At 41.6% G+C, this 18392-nt stretch overlaps 4 protein-coding genes across 5 annotated transcripts; 2 read left to right on the forward strand and 2 right to left on the reverse strand.

The window, feature by feature from the left end:
• Positions 1-507: 507 nt before the first annotated feature.
• LOC143135998 (transcription termination factor 2, mitochondrial-like) lies at positions 508-3239 on the reverse strand. Its single transcript, XM_076296401.1, has 2 exons — positions 2783-3239; positions 508-2189 (listed from the first exon to the last, which is right to left on the reverse strand). Exon 2 carries the CDS (start codon positions 2156-2158, stop codon positions 1022-1024), a length of 1137 nt encoding a protein of 378 aa, XP_076152516.1. The 5' UTR covers positions 2159-2189; positions 2783-3239; the 3' UTR covers positions 508-1021.
• Positions 3240-5937: 2698 nt separating this feature from the next.
• Positions 5938-7439, forward strand: tnnt2c (troponin T2c, cardiac). The gene has a single exon (XM_076296402.1). It carries the CDS (start codon positions 6564-6566, stop codon positions 7437-7439), a length of 876 nt encoding a protein of 291 aa, XP_076152517.1. The 5' UTR covers positions 5938-6563.
• A 1149-nt stretch (positions 7440-8588) lies between these two features.
• On the reverse strand, positions 8589-13232 carry LOC143136001 (uridylate-specific endoribonuclease C). 2 transcript variants are annotated; one of them, XM_076296404.1, is made up of 7 exons: positions 13119-13232; positions 11776-11875; positions 11195-11306; positions 10943-11064; positions 10733-10845; positions 10087-10240; positions 8589-9754 (listed from the first exon to the last, which is right to left on the reverse strand). In XM_076296404.1, exons 1-7 carry the CDS (start codon positions 13127-13129, stop codon positions 9497-9499), a joined length of 870 nt encoding a protein of 289 aa, XP_076152519.1. In that variant the 5' UTR covers positions 13130-13232; the 3' UTR covers positions 8589-9496. The 2 variants fall into 2 exon arrangements, with proteins under 2 accessions (XP_076152519.1, XP_076152518.1); XM_076296403.1 differs by lacking the exon at positions 13119-13232 and having other exon boundaries at positions 11776-11889.
• Positions 13233-13369: 137 nt separating this feature from the next.
• On the forward strand, positions 13370-18250 carry cyb5r3 (cytochrome b5 reductase 3). Its single transcript, XM_076296405.1, has 9 exons — positions 13370-13449; positions 14016-14141; positions 14421-14493; positions 14930-15036; positions 15269-15398; positions 15613-15696; positions 15789-15874; positions 16224-16323; positions 16599-18250. The coding sequence occupies exons 1-9, from the start codon at positions 13429-13431 to the stop codon at positions 16769-16771; spliced, it is 900 nt and encodes a 299-aa protein (XP_076152520.1). The 5' UTR covers positions 13370-13428; the 3' UTR covers positions 16772-18250.
• Positions 18251-18392: the final 142 nt, after the last annotated feature.

Genomic DNA, 18392 nt, shown 5'->3' on the forward strand with positions numbered 1-18392 from the left:
TAAGCAGCCAGGGCTCTTGGTCTTCTAATTTGTTTTCTGAGGACTAACAGAGCTGTGCTTTCAAACTATTAGTATTACTATTATGCTGAATGTTAAATAATAATTGTGGTTGTCTTGCAACCCTGGCTTATCAACCTGAATTTGGCAGCACATCATGAAATACCCACTTCAGTCTTGTTTACTCCTCTTGAAGTTGAAGATAGATGGTAACTCTCATTACAGGATGTTATTAGAATGGAGTGTGTATGAAGGCCCTGAGTGGAGCAGAGTAAGTGACAACCTGAATGAAAAATACAGTTATGAGTATGAGTCCTAACACTAGTATTGTGAAAATGTAGCAATTATTTGGTGGTTCTGAATCAGGATGTAAGACACTGAAATTGTTATGTTGTGCTTCAAAATGTGATGAGCACTCCTCTTGAGAGATACTGAGCTTGTTCTAGCTGTTCATCCCCTGTATGGGTATCATGATTCAGCATTACTGTACAACTGTGAATATTTACAAATAATAACAAACATTTTAACCTTGATTTATTCATTTAAGGTCTTCGTAAAAAGGATAAGCAGGTTGACATAAACAAACCAACATTTATTTTATTATTTTTCATTGCTTTGCAATGTTAGTGCATAGCCTTAGTGCAAGACACTCAGTAGTCTGAAATACTTCAGCCTTTCAGATTTATAATTGAAACTTAAATAATTCCTACAATTTTGTTACTGCATTTTTGTTCCAATGGGAAAGTTTTGTTTCTTCTGCTGATCTGAACCAATGTATGAACCATGTCATTATATCTTGTCAACTTACTTATTACAACATTACATTACTTATCTCCCCAACTTAACCTCTTAACAAGTTTTTGCATTTCACAAATGTTGAGATCTATCTAAACATGTAGTGATCATGTTTCACGTTTACAGAGTAGTCATTCCCTCCAGTCTGGTTTTTATTGCATTTCAATTTCCCCACAGTTTTTTACGCAAAGGGCATAAGAGCAGTGTGACTCAACAACAACAGTCTAAATCACTCTTCTGAGCACCTCTGTGGGGCCACCGGGTTGAAGAGTGGCCTCTCTGTGCGTAACTTTAGCCGGCCGTAGCTCGCCTCAAAGTCCTTCTTGGTCCCGACGATCACGTCCAGGCTCCTGGAGCGGACATCGTAGCCGTACGACCCCAGCTTGCTGATGCGATACGTCACGATCTGCGTGGTGAGCTCCAGCACGTTGGGTGTCTCGCGCACCTGCTCAGCGGTCAGCCCCGCGTCCATGAGTCCGCTGAAGCGTCCGGCCAGCACGGGCACGGAGTAGTAGAGCAGCGCCGGGCAGCGCAGCACGATGTCGCGCAGCTCGCCGTCGGAGCAGTCCAGCGCCGCCTGCGTGTAGTCCATGGCCTGCCGCATGGTGGTGGGGTCCATCTCGGAGATGCACGCCCGCAGGCTGGACACAAGCTGCAGCAGCTGCTCGGTGGTGAATCCGCGGTCGTGCAGGAAGCCCAGGCTGTCGCGCCAGGCCTCGGCCGGACGCAGCATGATGAAGGGGTTCTGACTGAGCAGCTTCTGGAGCCAGACGCGCAGGTTGCCTTCGTCGCCGCCCAGGTCCAGGTAGGTCTCGCGCAGCGTGTGGATGACCTCCTGGTTGCGCTCCACGGGCCGGCTGAAGCTCTGCGGCGCGCTGGCCATCAGCTTCCCGATGATGCGCTTGCTCAGGCGCATGCTCTGCAGGTAGCGGATGTTGGCGCGCTGGTTGGCGTGGTGGGTCACGGCGAAGAAGGAGGCGGGGAACTTCTCGATGATGCCCACCAGCTCGCGCTGGTTGGGGCACACCGAGGCCCACAGGTCACGCTGGGCGGCCACGTCCTCCGGCCGGCAGAGGATGGCCTCGGGGTGGGTCTCCAGCACGCGGGCCACGCAGGCCGTGTCGGCGCCCATGTCGTGCAGAAGGCTGGCTGTCTCGCGCACGTACGTGGGGCTCTCGAAGAGCACCCAGCTCTTGAACTTGCGCACCTTGCAGATGTCCACTGACAGGTCGTAGAGAGTACTGACCGTGTGCTGGTTCTCTGCCAGACTGCCGACCAGTGTGCTGCTGGGGTAGGCACCAGTGGAGGGCAGCAGACGTAGTCGATGACAGTAGGCACACAGGGAGGCAGTGGTGGCACGAAACATGATGGCAGATGTGGCAAACTCAGGACACAACCTGTCAACAAGACCATACATTATATAAAGATCTGTTAATACCTGTTGTAGTACTACTACTACTACCACTATCTACTATTAATATGTGTGTTAGAATGTTACATTATAATAAAAATAATAATATTATATTATTATATTGTTATCACTATTACCTACGATAAATATGGTTTTGGAGAGCTTTAAGTGAGGATTATTAAAATGATATGAAGCCCAATCTTGCCATACAAGGGTGCGTTACTCTGATGTTCTGTCAACACTACCACAACTAAATGAGAGTCAGGAGGAGTCAGGTGGTGAAATTTGGCATAGCATGCTACATGTCATGGGTACAGCATTTTCCCGCTTTAGGGACAGAACACCAACACCCCTGTAAGCGCTCATTAGACAACACATGACGATGCAAAAAAAAAGAACATGTTCTGCTATACACAAGTAAACTTGGCAGATTGCATTTGATGTCAACGACAACACAAATGGACAACTTTATATGTAGGCTTGCAAACAAGCAACACATGCAATTCAGCGGAAAATCACAATAGCCTACAACTAAACGCTATTGTTTAGGTTAAACAGGGAGTAAAGAGGAAAGCTCACCAAAGTCATGCGTCCCTGCCTTTCTCTCCACGTAGGTAGCGTGACTGTTGTTATTCCACTTACAAAAGCAGTTTGAAATGGTGTTTTTGTTCACACAAATTGACATTAGAATACTTTAGACCAGAGTGAAACAATACTCTCCCCTGCGCCAGCAGCAGTGGTCCATCGGTGCGCACAATGGCTTGTAGCCTATGATGTGCGTAGTCTGCGTACCTTATGTAAACGCTATTCTCAGCTTGATCAGAGCCCGTCTACGGAGAGCCTTGCCACTCCGTATTAAGTCCCATTGTACCGAATTTTGGATGCAGGAGTCAATGGAGCTAGACGGCTAAATTTGTCTCTTTCACCTGATTGTCATTGACAAATCTCAGATTTGATTGTAGTTTGTATAACTTCAACATGGGTTATAGGTCAAAAGTTGAATGAACGAGTACTTATGTCCTTTTGATTTCTTACAGGTTGGGTCGTTGTTGCACATAACACGCTAGCATTGTGCTAATGAATGACATCATTGACACATTTGAAAGGCTTTTTAGAACAATTAAGTGACTTTAAAAAATATAATACTCAACCAAGTGTATTTTCGTTGCCTCCCCTTTCGAATACAATACTCAAATTACTTGAAAAAAAATTATATCCCGAGAAAAGTGGATTTTGAGGGGTACAGCTCCATAGACCTCCATGCATTCTGCACTCGTGGACGAGCGCCCTCATGTGGAACCACAGAAGGAACTGCAACCAGTTCAGAAACCGGAAGTTTTCCGAGAGTGGCAGTTCTCCCCTTATTAACCCTCTGGCTTGATCTACGTTGACATAGCATAGCCTATGTAACCAAACGTACTTGCGTAACTCACAACATTGGGCCTTGACCAATCGAATCGCTCGGGCCGAATACGTAGGGGAAAGAGCATGTTTTTTTTTATACGAGAAGCGTAGCTACTTTTTTGGCATTGATTCAAATGGAGGAATGGAATGAACAATGTTAACAACAACTGTTAGGTTGTAATAGGATAATATCTATGCAAAGTAACTGTAAGTAATATGTAAGTGATAAGTAAGACGCAGTACAACAGTAACGTGTCATTCATTCTCCATGTATTCTTCTCATCATATAAATATCAATGGAGAGAAGTCTTTACCAAATCATCATCCCAGGATTGTGCCATTCTTCACTGACCTGACCTGACCTGACCTTCTCTCTCTCTCTCTCTCTCTCTCTCTGTCCTCAGCAGTGCAGCAGTAGTCAGCCAGTCATATATGGGGCTGCCATTTCAGCATACAGTATATCATAACATGTCTCCCCTCTTGAATCTTGTGTTATTTCTTGTTTTTATCTATCATCTCTCTGTGTGTCTGGTTCGTCTTTTGTATATTGTGTGTCTTGTAAAGCACTTTGTGACTCCTGTAAATAATGTTCTATAAATATATTTTACTTACATACTTAATTTTACAAGGTGAAGATCGTTTAACATTGTGTGCCCTTGTTAAAAGAAAAAAGTGTGTGTACTCTAAAATAAAATGTAATGTCTTGTAATGTCATGTCAGTGGTTCTCAAACTGTGGTACGCGGACTCCGTCTAGTGGTACCCCTGGGAATCCTGAGATTTGTTTTTATAAAGATGAAATAATCACATCACAAATTATAGCAAAATATATATAATAAATAAATCCTTCTTCCTACGCTATACTGTATTTCAATGTTGGTCATACTTGGAGAGCCCTGTTCTCTGATCATTGTAAAAAGTTTGAGAACCACTGCATTATGTTAGACTTATGAGGATGGCCACCTTGTTTGATTTGGGTGATTTGAGTGTAGTACCATATTTTTACTTTAGGTCTTCTATAAAGTATACATTTTCATTTTGCTCCTAATTTCACATTATGTACATTTTCCTCTCAGGACGAACTGAAGTAGTCTACCAATCTTTCTGCTGCCATGAGATGTGAGGTATGTAAACTTTCAGGTACAGTCTTGGTAAGAAAATCAGTAGCCATGAAACTGACTTTGTTTACCCATGCAGTGCAGTATTAGGTTAACATGCATAATAGTTTACTGGGTAAAGCATTATCATTTTATTTAGTCTTTTGTAATATATTGCATTATAACAGAGATGGAGGATGGCGTTATTTTTAGTGCCTATCAGTCTTTGCCTCCCTGCAGCCTTACTGACAGACACAGCTGTCTCTCACCACCATCTTCCAATCAGAGCCTTGATTTAAATAAGATTACCACCTGTCAGCCACAAAACAACAAGGCCTGAATTTTGTCACTTCCTCTAGAAAATGAAATTCCCATGGTCATGGAGTGCTATGCAATGACCCCAGACACATGCATTCCTCTACCAGGGTCTTCAGAGCATTGTCCATTTGGCTGTCCCCACTTGAGATAATGGTGTGTCATCACCTCATTAAACCTCTTTAGGCTTGGCCATAACATCACCGACTTGGTCTAGTGTAGGGTTTTGGGTATATGTGAACTCCTGCCCATGTAATACATCTGGCTTTTTCTGCATTATTTCCACTTCCACATCTTCATATTCATGACAGAGAATACTCACATCTTGTACTAACTGAATGTAGAATCCATACTAAAGTATAGTCAGCAAATTATCTCATAAGAGAGAGAATATATCATGCAATCATAAGTCATGATATACCTAGATGTTTGTAATGTGATGTTAAGTCATGATGTCCTACTGGGTATAACAGTTATTCCCAATAAACTGGGACTAAAGTATACCAGGGAATGATGCCATTGAAACCCTTCAAAACACCTGTCTGTGTGTGTCAGTTATTTCTTGGACATTAAACATTGTGGCATTTTCTTACGAGCAACATGCTTTAAGATATTTATAGCTCCTTTCATTGGTCTTCTAGTGTGGCTGTCTGTCTGGAAATCCAAACAGTGTCAATGTAAACAAAACAGACAAGGTCACAATGTTCAAGACAAATATTTTAACTGCATTCTTAAGAGGCAATGATGTAAATGAAAAACAGTGGGTAACTGGATAACTTCACTTCCTCCACAAACATACGGACAATATTAACTATCCATAGATAGAACAACTATTTCAAGGCCAATTAAATTGTATTGTATGGAACACAGCTGCTTCAGCATATCACTCAACCCCCAAGTGAAGAATTGCCCGATTTTCTAGCTAGGGCAACAAAGAAAATGTAGTGTTCAAATGTTCTTACAACATTTCATACAACAAGCATAATAATAGTCTTTAGCACTTCCTTCACAAAAGTTTAGAATGTACAATTTTTCTGGCACATTGAAAGCAACACCAAAAGTAGCCTACACAGGAACTGTAATACTCCAGCCCGTTGTAAAGATGAATGTGAATATGAAACAAAGCAGAATGTGTGCCCCGTCATCTCCACCGTCAGGAGGTTGGGGAGAGCACAAGTGTGAGTGCATCTGTCTCCGCGTCTGAAATAGTCTCCCCTCTTGCTCTGACAAAGGAATGAGAGCTGAGGGGGGTAGGAAGGGCCAGTGGTCCTGGGAGAGAACGGGGCAAGTCTCGAGCAAAGGAGAAAATAGATATGCCTCCATCTGTTTGGGCACCATCCCCCTAACTCTAACCCCCCCAGTTCAAACACTGCAGCTCAAAGTTGGGTCTGTTTGAGGTCACATGGGTGGCGGCACCCTATAAAGTCTTGTGGCTGCGGGGCTGTTGGACTCTCCCCCTCCTTTTAAACGAAGCTGCTGGGTTTGAGGGCTGACTGGAAGCCGCACAGCTTTTTGTCCTCCTTGTTTCAGAGTTCAGATTCACATCATGTCTGACACTGAGGAAATCGTGGAGGAGTATGAGGAGGAGATGGAGGCTGAGGAGGAAGTGAAGGAGGAGGAAGAGCAGGAGAAGGCTGAAGAACAGGAGGCAGCTGAGGAGCAGGTAGAGGAGGAACCAGAAGAGGAGCCTGAGAAAGAACAGGAGGAAGAGGAAGAGGGAGAGCAGAATGAAGAGGAGGATTCCAAGCCCAAGGCTAAGATGTACATCCCCAACATCGCACCACCCAAGCTGCCCGACGGCGAGAAAGTCGACTTTGATGACCTCCACCGCAAGCGCGTGGAGAAGGACTTCAACGAGCTGCAGAGCCTGATCGAGCTGCACTTCAACACCCGGCAGAAGGAGGAGGACGACCTGGTATCCCTCCGCAGCCGCATCGAGCGTCGCCGTGCCGACCGCGCCGAGCAGCAGCGCGAGCGCGCCGAACGTGAGCGCGAGCGGCAGGTGCGCCTCGCCGAGGAGCGCGTCCGACGGGAGGAGGAGGCCGCCAAGTTCCGTGCCGACGAGGAGGCCAAGAAGAAGAAGATCATTTCCAACAAGGGCTTCGGCAGCTACCTGCAGAAGGTGGAGCAGAAGAGGGGCAAGAAGATGACCGAGCGCGAGAAGAAGACCAAAGTGCTGATGGAGCGCCGGAAGCCGCTCAACATCGACCACCTGAACCAGGACAAGCTGGCCGAGAAGGCCCGCGACCTGTGGGAGTGGCTGAATCAGCTGCACTCCGAGAAGTTCGACCTGACCGAGCAGCACAAGAAGCAGAAGTACGAGGTCAGCGTGCTGCGCAACCGGGTCAGTGACCACCAGAGGGGCTCCAAGGCAGCCAAGACCACCAGGGCCACCAAGGGCAAGACAGGCTCATGGAAGTGAATGCCCCCTTTGGGTGGCTTTTGTGTTGGGGAGTAGCTTAAAGGTTTGTCATGTTTTGGCTCATTTCCATTGGACTCATGACCAGTTTCATTTGTAAGCCTAACAAGTCATTATGGACGGTGAAACAAACATGCTGTAAGACCACAGACTCTGTTACAGGGCTAACAGTCTTTGTTGTTGAAAATTGTAAAATTTGCACAATTTTAACTTCCACCAAGCTATCACTGATATATATATATTTTAAAAAGTAATCTGATCTGCTCAGTACATCAGTATTATTAAAATCCAGCAAATGTTGGCCTTCCGGGGTATATTATGTCACTGTTTCACTCCAGGAACATATGAGAGACAATTATTATTACTGTTTGAACACAGATGTTTAACAACAAAGAAAAATAAAAATGAACACTATTGTTTGTTGTGATGTGATGGAAGTTTATCCTTAAGTTTTGACAGAGGAAACAAACTAATTAGTCTTGTTGAGAAAGAAGACAAACATTCTTTCAGTTTTCAAAGATATTTCAATTATTAAATATAAATTGATATCAGTTGATCAATTGTTGTGTATTGAAACAAATAGACATCTGATTGACTCCTATTCCAATTAGTTTTCCTGGGACATGAAGATTGGGCCATATTTATAGAAACTGTTGGAACTTCAGACGTCAAACCATAAAAGGACCTTAGTCTTCCTGTCAACCCCTTATTTTATCAGTCCATGAGGTACCCCTACGCTCACTCCCCACGGAAGCTGTTCTTCTGAATCATATCATCCAGTGGACGCCCATTAGAGCAACTGTGGCATGCATGTCCATCTGCCTGGCTGTTTAGTTTGTGACAGCTGAGTTCAAGAAGGAATGTGGCTCAGTTAAGCTCAGAGGCAAGGTGAAGGGGTCGAACGCCAGCAGAGATGCTGTTCCTAAATGTGTGGTCATGCAGTCAGAACCTTGTGCTACTCTTTACATTTGTAATGACCTCCAGTGAGTTAAGTAATGGTGTGTTTATAAAAGTGAATTGCTATGACGAGCAGAGTGCATTTTGAACTGTATTGAGTGTAGAACATACTGTACTCAATTTAGCAGTGTGAACAGAGTACTGGATTGTGTGAAGCTTTCTTTCATAACGTATGTTGATAATTAGTAGGACATATTGTACATGAACACTTTATTGAACACCATTTGAACACATCAAAATAAGCGAGGAGATATTTAAGCCAGGAGGCTATTTCACTGCAAAGATTATGGCACATTTTTCCTTTTAGACTTCATCTCGTTTGAGGGATAATCTTGTCAATAAGATGTTTCCAGTTTTATGAACATGCATTAACACAAACAAATTATAAACTTCAAAAACAAAACCATAAACAAAGTCACTTATCAAATAATGTAGATGCTAATTAAATGTTGACTAAGAAAGATAAATAACATTGTAATGGTATAAATGTAATACTTTAAGTACAAAAGGTACAGTTGTATCAACAGTACAAAATTATCAACTAATCTGGTAATTTCTTACATAAGGTAACAAGCTGGTAAGGTGCAATTCTTTTATACCATGCCAAGGCATTTGGGTATCTAAACACTGTGTCATCCATTATCCCTTACATAGAGTGGCACATATTATGACCACTGCATAGTGTTTCCACTTACTAGGCTAAGATAATAAAGCCTCCCAAGCCCGATTCAAATTTCCAAGCCAAATGTTTGCATATCAGTACTGAAAATGCCCCTTGCTTTTAGCTGAGACACTGTTCTGCTCTTCAGAGGTGGTTATAATGTGTATTTCATGTATGTTAGAGAGCCTGTAAATTCAGGCATAAAATGCAATTTTAAACAAACAAACAAAATATCTGCCACATAATAATATTTCTCCTGTGCATTTCTACACTCAGTATCAAGCTCAGTTGCCCTATGTTACTTATTATTACATCTGCAAATGATGTAGTTGTTTTCACTTGTACTTGAAAACGGTGTACTTGAAAACTTGTAGGGTGAATCCACAAGAAAATGAAATGTTTCGAAAACAATATTTGTGGATGGGCCCTTAGCTGAGGGATGCTAATCCCTGTCATTGCTGCTAAGCATCTTGGGATAGGATGTCCCAATAGAGTACCCATATCTGCACACGACCACCTCTAGTAGGTACTCATCCACCTTCACCACCACTTTGGTGACCCTCTCATTGGACATGAGGAAGACCAACGTGTAGAGAGCCACCTCAAATTCAGGACTGACCCCAATGAAGGAGCTGCCCACTGGCTTGACCAGGCCCTTCCAGCTGAACTGCAGGTTCAGGACATGATCATCCTCATCAGGCTGGGTGGGGAGGAAGCACAAGTAAACACACTGTTCAAAAACATAACAGACTCTAGCAGAGACATTCAGCAAGACATGCTTTCCATGTGTGGAACATACATACAGTACATCAATGATAGTATGGCACATAAGTGATCCCAGTTGTCTGACTACTAAGACACATAGCCAGTAGACACACACACACACACACACACACACACACACACACACACACACACACACACACACACACACACACACACACACTGAGCCTGCAGAGCGGAACAGCTATAAATCATCTAAGATTACAGACACTGCTGCTGCATACCACACCTGGCCCTATGTGTACTTACTGTGTCCTTATTGCCCCTGGCTTTGTAGCCCTTGTAATCAACATGGCCGTGTTTTTCCTGCAAGTAAAACTGGACCCAGTTATGCAGACCCATGATCTCCTTCCCGTGCTTGGTCTCTCCGACAAACACATGCTCAAAACCGCAGGAATCCTGCCTGTGTACAGAGCAAATTAAGAGAGAGAGTGTGTGTGAAAGTGAGTTTGAAACAACACGCGCTCCTTAAAATTCAGCATTTATCAAGTATAAAGTATGTCTTTGTGCTTTATACCTTTTCTATTACACATAAGAAAGCTTGAAAGAACATGGAAACAGGTCTATACGTCCTATGGATATGCTTAATGCCATGTCCTGACTTTGTATAGTAAACTTCCAAAAGTAACGGTACAGTGCAACCTAGTGACAAGTATGTATATAGCAGTTTTATTTCTTAGGTCTAATTGCCAGATGGTTTCCTGTTTACTAAAAATGAAGTGTGCTAAGTGTTTACTAAGTGTAGTGCACAATCTGATGTACAATTTAAGAGATAGAATGACTAGTTCTGCCGCTAAGACACCACAGCATTGTGAATTTTCAAACAATGAGGGAGACTACAACAGCAAAGCACTTGCAAACCCAAAGGATCTAAGAGACTATGCAAGGGACCCACCCGCCACTTCTGTCTCGATGGTAGAGGCGAAACCAAATGTCAAACAACTGTTTCTTGAACTGCGCCACATCTGAAGAAGCTTGTCCCTTCTTGACCAAGTATCTGTGGGCAGACTGTAAACACAAAACACTGGAGTCAGTCACTGAGCACACTATTTGGCTGAATCCATGCAGTGTTACTGGATATCAGAAAAAAGCAAGACACTTGTACCTTCATGACCTCAGTTTGAAGGACAGCATCCAGAAAGAGATGGTTCTCCATCATTTCCTGTGATGTGACAGTCTCTGATACACCCGTGGACATCTCATAGTTGTCGAGGAGATTGATGAAGTCTGTAGCCATTAGTATGTATTTATAACACTGCATTAACATTAATGCACATAAAGAAATGCATGACTTTAGGACAACAAATTTGTCTTTTAATGAAAAATATCTCCTTGGGCATGAGTTTGCTGTACTTACGAGCATAAGTCTCAATGGTCCTCAGCTTGTCCTCATCTACGTGTGAGAACAGTGGATCCCTTGCTCTGTCCCTGGCCTGGTTACTCCCGTGGGCCACATAGCCTGCTCTTCCCTAAGCACACAACAACAATCACTGAAGGGCCATGTCTTCATTTATAGATCCCTCTGAGATCAAATGGTAGTCTTAGTATCAAAGTGATTCATTTAAAACCCATGGGTTGTTGCAGCATCATGTTACAAAAATTAAGGAAATATCTGTTATATATAATCTGTTATATATATCCGAACTTTTATACAACAAATAAAATGCCAAAACACATGACACTGCTTTCGTGCAGGCATAATTTATAATAGTGCAGTCAAGGTGAACCATTCAAATGTTCAATTTTGGATTCTTACATGAGGCTGCAGATATGATTGGACTCTGCACTATGAAAGGCTGTGGAATATCTATGCAAACTTTACATGATATAACATCTATTCAAACTGTTGAACTTAAAAATCTATTCAAATTGTGGAAAATAAAGAAGAGCATTTATTCTTCCCCCATGAAATGAGCAATTCTACCAATCAATGCCTACCTGTGTTGAGATGGCGTAATCCTTCCCAGGCTTAAGACGGTTAGTATCCAGCTTCCACAGCTCATTCAAGACAGCAGATATCTCTTCATTCACACTTTGACTACATCGGCACATTATAAACACAACAATCAGACCGAGTGAATATTAAGATAACAACAAACAGGAATGTGATTGGATCAACACAAGTGTTGCTGATTATGTAATGGATGTCATCAACAGTATAAGCTATTACTGTACATTATTAGATTAGATTAAATTAGATTAGATTCAACTTTATTGTCATTGTGCAGAGTACAAGTACAACGACAACAAAGTTTGTGTCTAACCAGAAGTGCAAAAATAGTTCAATGTAGACAGTAGTATACAGTTGGTTTACAGAAGATGGTTTAAAGTAATATAAATGAAATATAAATATGTGCAGTGTATTAGCAGTTACCTAATAAGAGCAGAATAAATGTGGCTATGCAATATGAAAAATGTATGAAAAACATATACAATAGTGGCAGTACCATTATAGTAGTAAGAATAATATATAAGGTAAACACAAAAAGTAGCCAAACAAATAGATGCAGTAAAATTCTGATAATGAGTGTTGCAACAATTTCACAATGATGGCAGAACTAGTGATGGCTATGGCATAGACCCTTTTTGTTCTATATTGCTAAACCATGCACAGATCTTTTATGCTGCTCCCTGTTTTATAACTTTGGTGTCAGACCACAGGCAGAAGGGTTTCAAACTGCAGAGCCATCACCAAGTCTTGTGTTATCAAAATACTGTATCTAGGGAACAGGAAAAATATCTAAGGCTACTCATGACACCATGACTCAATTGCACAGGAAATATATGCAATTTCTACTTCTCCATTAAATGATACATTATAAATAATCAATGGAAGAAAACACAACGGATCAACCATGTTGGTAGCGTATCTTAAATGTTTGGGAGAACAATTTCCATACATAGGCCTACTCAGCTTCAATGTGATTCTGATTGCGCGTGGTGTGTGTGTGTGTGTAACACACGGGCACAAACTGCGTTTCATGCGTGCTGGCCTATGAACAATCGCCTACAGGTTGTAAAAGACGGATAAGAACACCACATTCACAAATAATACCACCAGAATACTATCATAAGTTATTTTAACTCAGTAATATCCAAATAAACGACAGAGACCTATAACTTGCAATACCAAACAACCTCTCGGAAATGTTGACTTATTCCATGAAGTCTTAAGAAAACTTCAACAGATTCTCCATACTTCACTTAACATTACTCGTATGTAACGTAACCCAAAACGATAATGTCACAAATGACAAAAAGCAATCTAGAGAAAATCTCACCTATACGCCATTATTACGGTTTAGTTCTCACTTCCTCAAAGACGTAGCCAAGTTTACAGCCGCATAAAATTGATAACTGTTACACGGTTTACAATTATAGAGGAACTGTCCGTCAAAAAAACATTTGTGATTACCCAACGCCCGCCCTGTCAAAAAACAAACCAGTCTTTCATTGGGTTAGTCTCGAAAAGAGGAGGCGGTGCTTCGCTTCCTTTAGAATCTACTGGTTGTAGAGTTATCCAGTTCTGAAGGCGTGGCTGAAACAGACTTCAGGAAGACAGAAGTCGTTAGTGCATCGAACGAAGCAAAGATGTTCTCTCAAATTTGTGGCGTGAGTTGTACCTGTGAATGCTAAGAAGAAGTTTTAAATCTTGCATCTGATAGTCATCTATAGCTAGTTGTTGCTACAATGTGAAGTGTTTTCCACAAAGCCCGTGTGCTTTAGTAGGCTAACTGTCAAGCCATTGACGTTACTTAGCTAACTTATCTTAGCTAGCATGCTTGTCTGTCTGTCGTAGCAAAACTTAAAAATGAACTGCCCCAAGTTTCTAAACCAGATAGCTTCTGTAAACCAAAGGAGAACATGTATTCACGGATAACTTGCATACTGTAACAAAGTATTAACTAATGGCACGGGATTAGAGCAAATTAAAGACTTGATAGCCAGGCATTGTTGAATGAAATATAGCCTGTTATTCCGCTACAAATTGTGTTACCGTGTGTATTTTGATGAAGAAGGTTTTTTTTATTTTGTGTTGGAACGTGTTTTGATAACGTGATGTCAGAAAGATGTTAGACATGACATGACATGACATGACATTACATTTTTGAGAACAACTCTATTGTGGATTTGGTATTAATGTGTATTAGTGCTAGTGACATGTTTTCAATTTTCAGTTCATATGCGGATTCCTTGACAGAATCCGCAACTTGATCTTCAACCTTCTGTGCGGCAAGAGAAAGCCTGCCATTACTCTGAAAGATCCAACCATCAAATACCCCTTGAGATTAATAGATAAAGAGGTGAGAGCTTGTCCAGTAATGTTACAGTGCTGCCGATATGAAAGTGTCATATAGACTACTGAGTGGCCTACATGTAACTCTCTATCGATGTAGACTTGTGTATGTTGGCCTTAAAATATTCTTATTTTAGTGTATTTTTTATGTTGTATGAAACATGAGGATACTTTGATGTTTGTCTGTGTGTTTAATGTTTTTGTATTCATGTCTAACCAAATTAGCATGTTATTTGTAAACTGTTGACATCAGCAGAGTTCTTCTTTATTTGTTTATGTATTTTAGATTATCAGCCATGACACTCGAAAGTTCCGCTTTGCCCTTACCTCCCCAGATGAAGTCTTGGGTCTGCCCATTGGTGAGTTCGGTCAAAGTCTCAAATATTTTCTGATGATGACAATGCATGCTAGTGTGTCAGTTACAGACCACCAGAAATATTCTTTCTTGCTGAACTGGTAAGCTAAAATTGACCAGGTAAGACTTATCCAGTGTCAACTCCCTAACTTGCAGGTGCCTCATGATGTAATGTCAATGTATTTCTGGTTATTCCTTATTAAAGGCTTTATGTGACAGACTGAAATGTACAGTACTTTTTCCAAGACTATTCTCTCTCTCTCTTTCTCTCTCTCATTTTTATTATGCGAAACGTTCATTCTCAAGAGGAATGCTAACAAAACAATCCAATAGATGATGGAATTGCTTGCAGTCATATTTTGCAGTTAGCTCTACAGCTGTACTGGTATGTATTGATCATATTGCCCGATTGATCAATGCAATGTTTGTCTCGTTTCCAGGACAACATATCTATCTGTCAGCTAGGATCGATGACAAACTGGTGGTGAGGCCTTACACTCCTGTATCCAGTGACGATGACAAAGGATTTGTGGACCTGGTGGTCAAGGTAAAACATGGTTCAAACTGGATGGCTTTGGTGGATACATGCAGGTGGCATAGATATGATCTGTGTGATCAAGTTTTAGCACTTCATTTGACACCAAGAAAGAAGGAAGTAAATTCTCACTTAGAGTAATGAGTACATCTGAAATGAAACTCGTGTGTCTTTTGATCTTTGTATGTTTTATTTTTTTATGCATTCTTTTTTTCTCTTCAATGTTGTCTTGCTCCACTTCTAGATCTACTACAAGAATGTGCACCCAAAGTTCCCTGAGGGAGGCAAGATGAGTCAGTACTTGGAGAGTTTGCGCATTGGCGAGACTATTGATTTCAGAGGGCCCAGCGGGCTATTAATCTACCAGGGAAAAGGTCTGTTAACGGTGCTGGGAAAGGATTTGTATAACACTGAATATCAGTATAATGTTGAAAATTGCATCTTATTGCATCTTATGTCTTTGAATGTATGAATCTTTTTTTTTTTTTACTTTTCAGTATTATATCCTCAGAAATGATTGTAAATATGCATAAATTAAACAGAAAGAGAGACATGCTTACTGAACAAAGTCACTTATCTTATCCTCAGGAGAATTTGCTATCAAACCTGACAAGAAGGCCCAGGCTGAAATAAAGAAGGCCAAACACGTGGGCATGATTGCTGGTGGAACAGGTGAGCTAGTGAACTCCATTTGATGAGACTGTGGCCACAGGTTGAGTGTAGTTGGATGGTTGGATTGAGAAGCTGATGTTCATTTGTTTCAGGCATCACGCCGATGTTGCAGATCATCCGAGCTGTGATGAAAGACCCCAAGGACCAGACAGTTTGTCATTTGCTTTTTGCCAACCAGGTAAAGCTACATCCTCAAAGATTTAATACAAATGTTTGGATAGGTATTTAAAGCGATGATATAGCTTAGACCTTTTTGTTGGTAATTTCTGTTGACACAACCTTTTGTCCAAATGTATCAATCTTTGTGTAAGCTGCCTAGAAAATCACACAATTTGTGTATGGATGTGGAGTTGTGAAAAAACTGCAAATTGCCAATGCTATGCATATCTCACCTCAAGATCATACACGGACGTATGCATTTCCCCTGGCTTTTCATAAATCCCAGTTTATGTGTGGAAAAGTATTGATCATAATTTTAATTCATATTACACACTAATACACGTGGTCCTTTGCCTGTTTTTCCTCAGACTGAAAAAGACATTCTCCTTCGACCTGAGCTTGAGGAGGTATTGGCCAACCACCCATCCCGATTCAACCTGTGGTTCACTGTGGATAAAGCTAATGAGGGTAACATCTTAGTTTCTTCATCATGAACTGTGGCCCATCAGTATCTTGCCCATCAGTGATGAAAGGGCTGTATTATATTAAAAAATTACTCAACATTGTCTCGGAATGAAAGTATTTCCTCCACTGTGAAGCAATGAGATATTTTTGTAAGTTGCGCAACTCAACTCTCTCTCTCACACTCTCTCTCACTCTCACTCTCACTCTCATTCTCTCTCTCACACTCTCACTCTCTCTCTTTCTCTCTCTCTTTCTCATTGTCTCTCGGGGGTCATCAGACTGGACGTACAGCCAAGGCTTCATCAGTGAGGAGATGGTGCGGAATCATCTGCCGCCTCCGGGCGACGACACGCTCATCCTGATGTGTGGCCCGCCTCCCATGATCGAGTTCGCCTGCATCCCCAACCTGAACAAGGTGGGCCATTCGGACACTCGCCGCTTCACCTTCTAGATGTACACAAAGAGGGAGGGGTCAGGAGGCCAGTCAGACTGGGAGTCTGACCCTCGCGCTTGATCAAAGTGTATGTGTGGTCAAGCAGCGTAGATGGGATGCACACGCTGCTTTTTGAAACCTGGTAATTGTAAAGGTATCATGCGAAATTCAACCTGTATTTATGCCTGAGCGACTTAAGAAAATTATTGTTCCTTTAGCAACAGTGCCAAAACTGTCACAAGTGCATATGCATCTCTAAGGCTGTAAAGATTAAGTTATGCAGAGGGGAAAAACGGTGTCCTGTCAAGTCTGGACACAATATGAGAAGTTTGCTCTCGGCGTTATGCTGTAGACAACAGAAACAGCAAAAATGTAATTTTGTTTGGTGCATCTGAATATTTTTAGCAAGTAAGCAAATGAATTTTGCATGATTGCTGTTTGATGAGGAAGTATGCATTAATATACACATGTTGAACTGAGACCAAAATCAGGATGCTCTGACGGGTAGCAAATTGTGCCGTGTTGACTTTATTTTGCCTCCTTCCTACTCCTACTGACTAAATTCCTTCAGTTTCTGTAAACATTGAACAGAAACATCCGTGGTCCAACCAAGCTCACTGCTCAGTTTGCACTTAACAAATGTATGGCTGAGTGTGACTAAATGAAGGATCTGTTCAGGCCCATGTTTTACTGCTCCTTAACAGTGGGAACCTGCAGCCAGGTACTTGGCCAAGGCTCATGTGCTTGGCCACTAGGGGGAGTGTTTGCCATTTTTGTGATAATACGGCTCTGAATTTTGTCAGCAACAGAAAATAATGGACCCATTGTATTATTTAGTTTTACAGTTACTTGTCCCCTTGTGTCACAAAATGTTTGGTTCTGAATGTTTTGGCTTGTCATTTTATCTTTTTGAGTTCTATGCTGTTATTTCAGTTTTTACACCGAAGCTAAGGATATTACACAAGAATATTGGCTGATGGCTTTGGCAACTTCACAGCTGGCCTTTTGCCTCAAATATTATGTGTAATCAATAATCATAGCATGAATTTTACAATAACCATATATTTCTGTATACTTCAGCAACGATTGAAATGAACAAATCTGAATATAGGTGAAAGACATTGTCTTGCCTGGCCTTCAAGAGTGTCAGATATTCGATTGATTTCTGTTCTGAAAATGAGTGCCTTACCATCCTCTTCAAGATTCTCCTTTCCAGTATGATGCAGATGTTATGGAAACAACTCGCTGAAATTATGTTTGAGTGGAAATGCTTTACACGCCATCAAAACTATTATTTGAATGCATATCCCTTATGCACTGTGTGTTGAGTATGTTGTGTGAAACAAACACCTGCTATCTACCATTACATGCACAATTTGTCATCACGCAATACACCAAATAAGTCATGCACAGATATTAAGACTACAGATGTATCTGTAAGGCAAGTTATGTTTTTGTCAGTGTATTCATGAGGCCAATAAAAAAAGAAATGATTCACCTGCAGAGTTTGACTGTCGTCTTTACCCATCAGGATGTTGATCATCTGGACCACTTAAAATAAAAAAGGTGACTATTGGATCAAGTGCGGATATCTAAATATGTTTTAAAGAGATACATGGGATCATGAAAAAACTTGTAT

Source organism: Alosa pseudoharengus, unplaced genomic scaffold, assembly GCF_046254945.1.
Source record: "Alosa pseudoharengus isolate Yale_2024_CS ecotype anadromous, Long Island Sound unplaced genomic scaffold, YU_APseudo_1.1 YU_APseudo_1.1_scf_20, whole genome shotgun sequence".
Classification (NCBI taxonomy): domain Eukaryota; kingdom Metazoa; phylum Chordata; class Actinopteri; order Clupeiformes; family Clupeidae; genus Alosa; species Alosa pseudoharengus.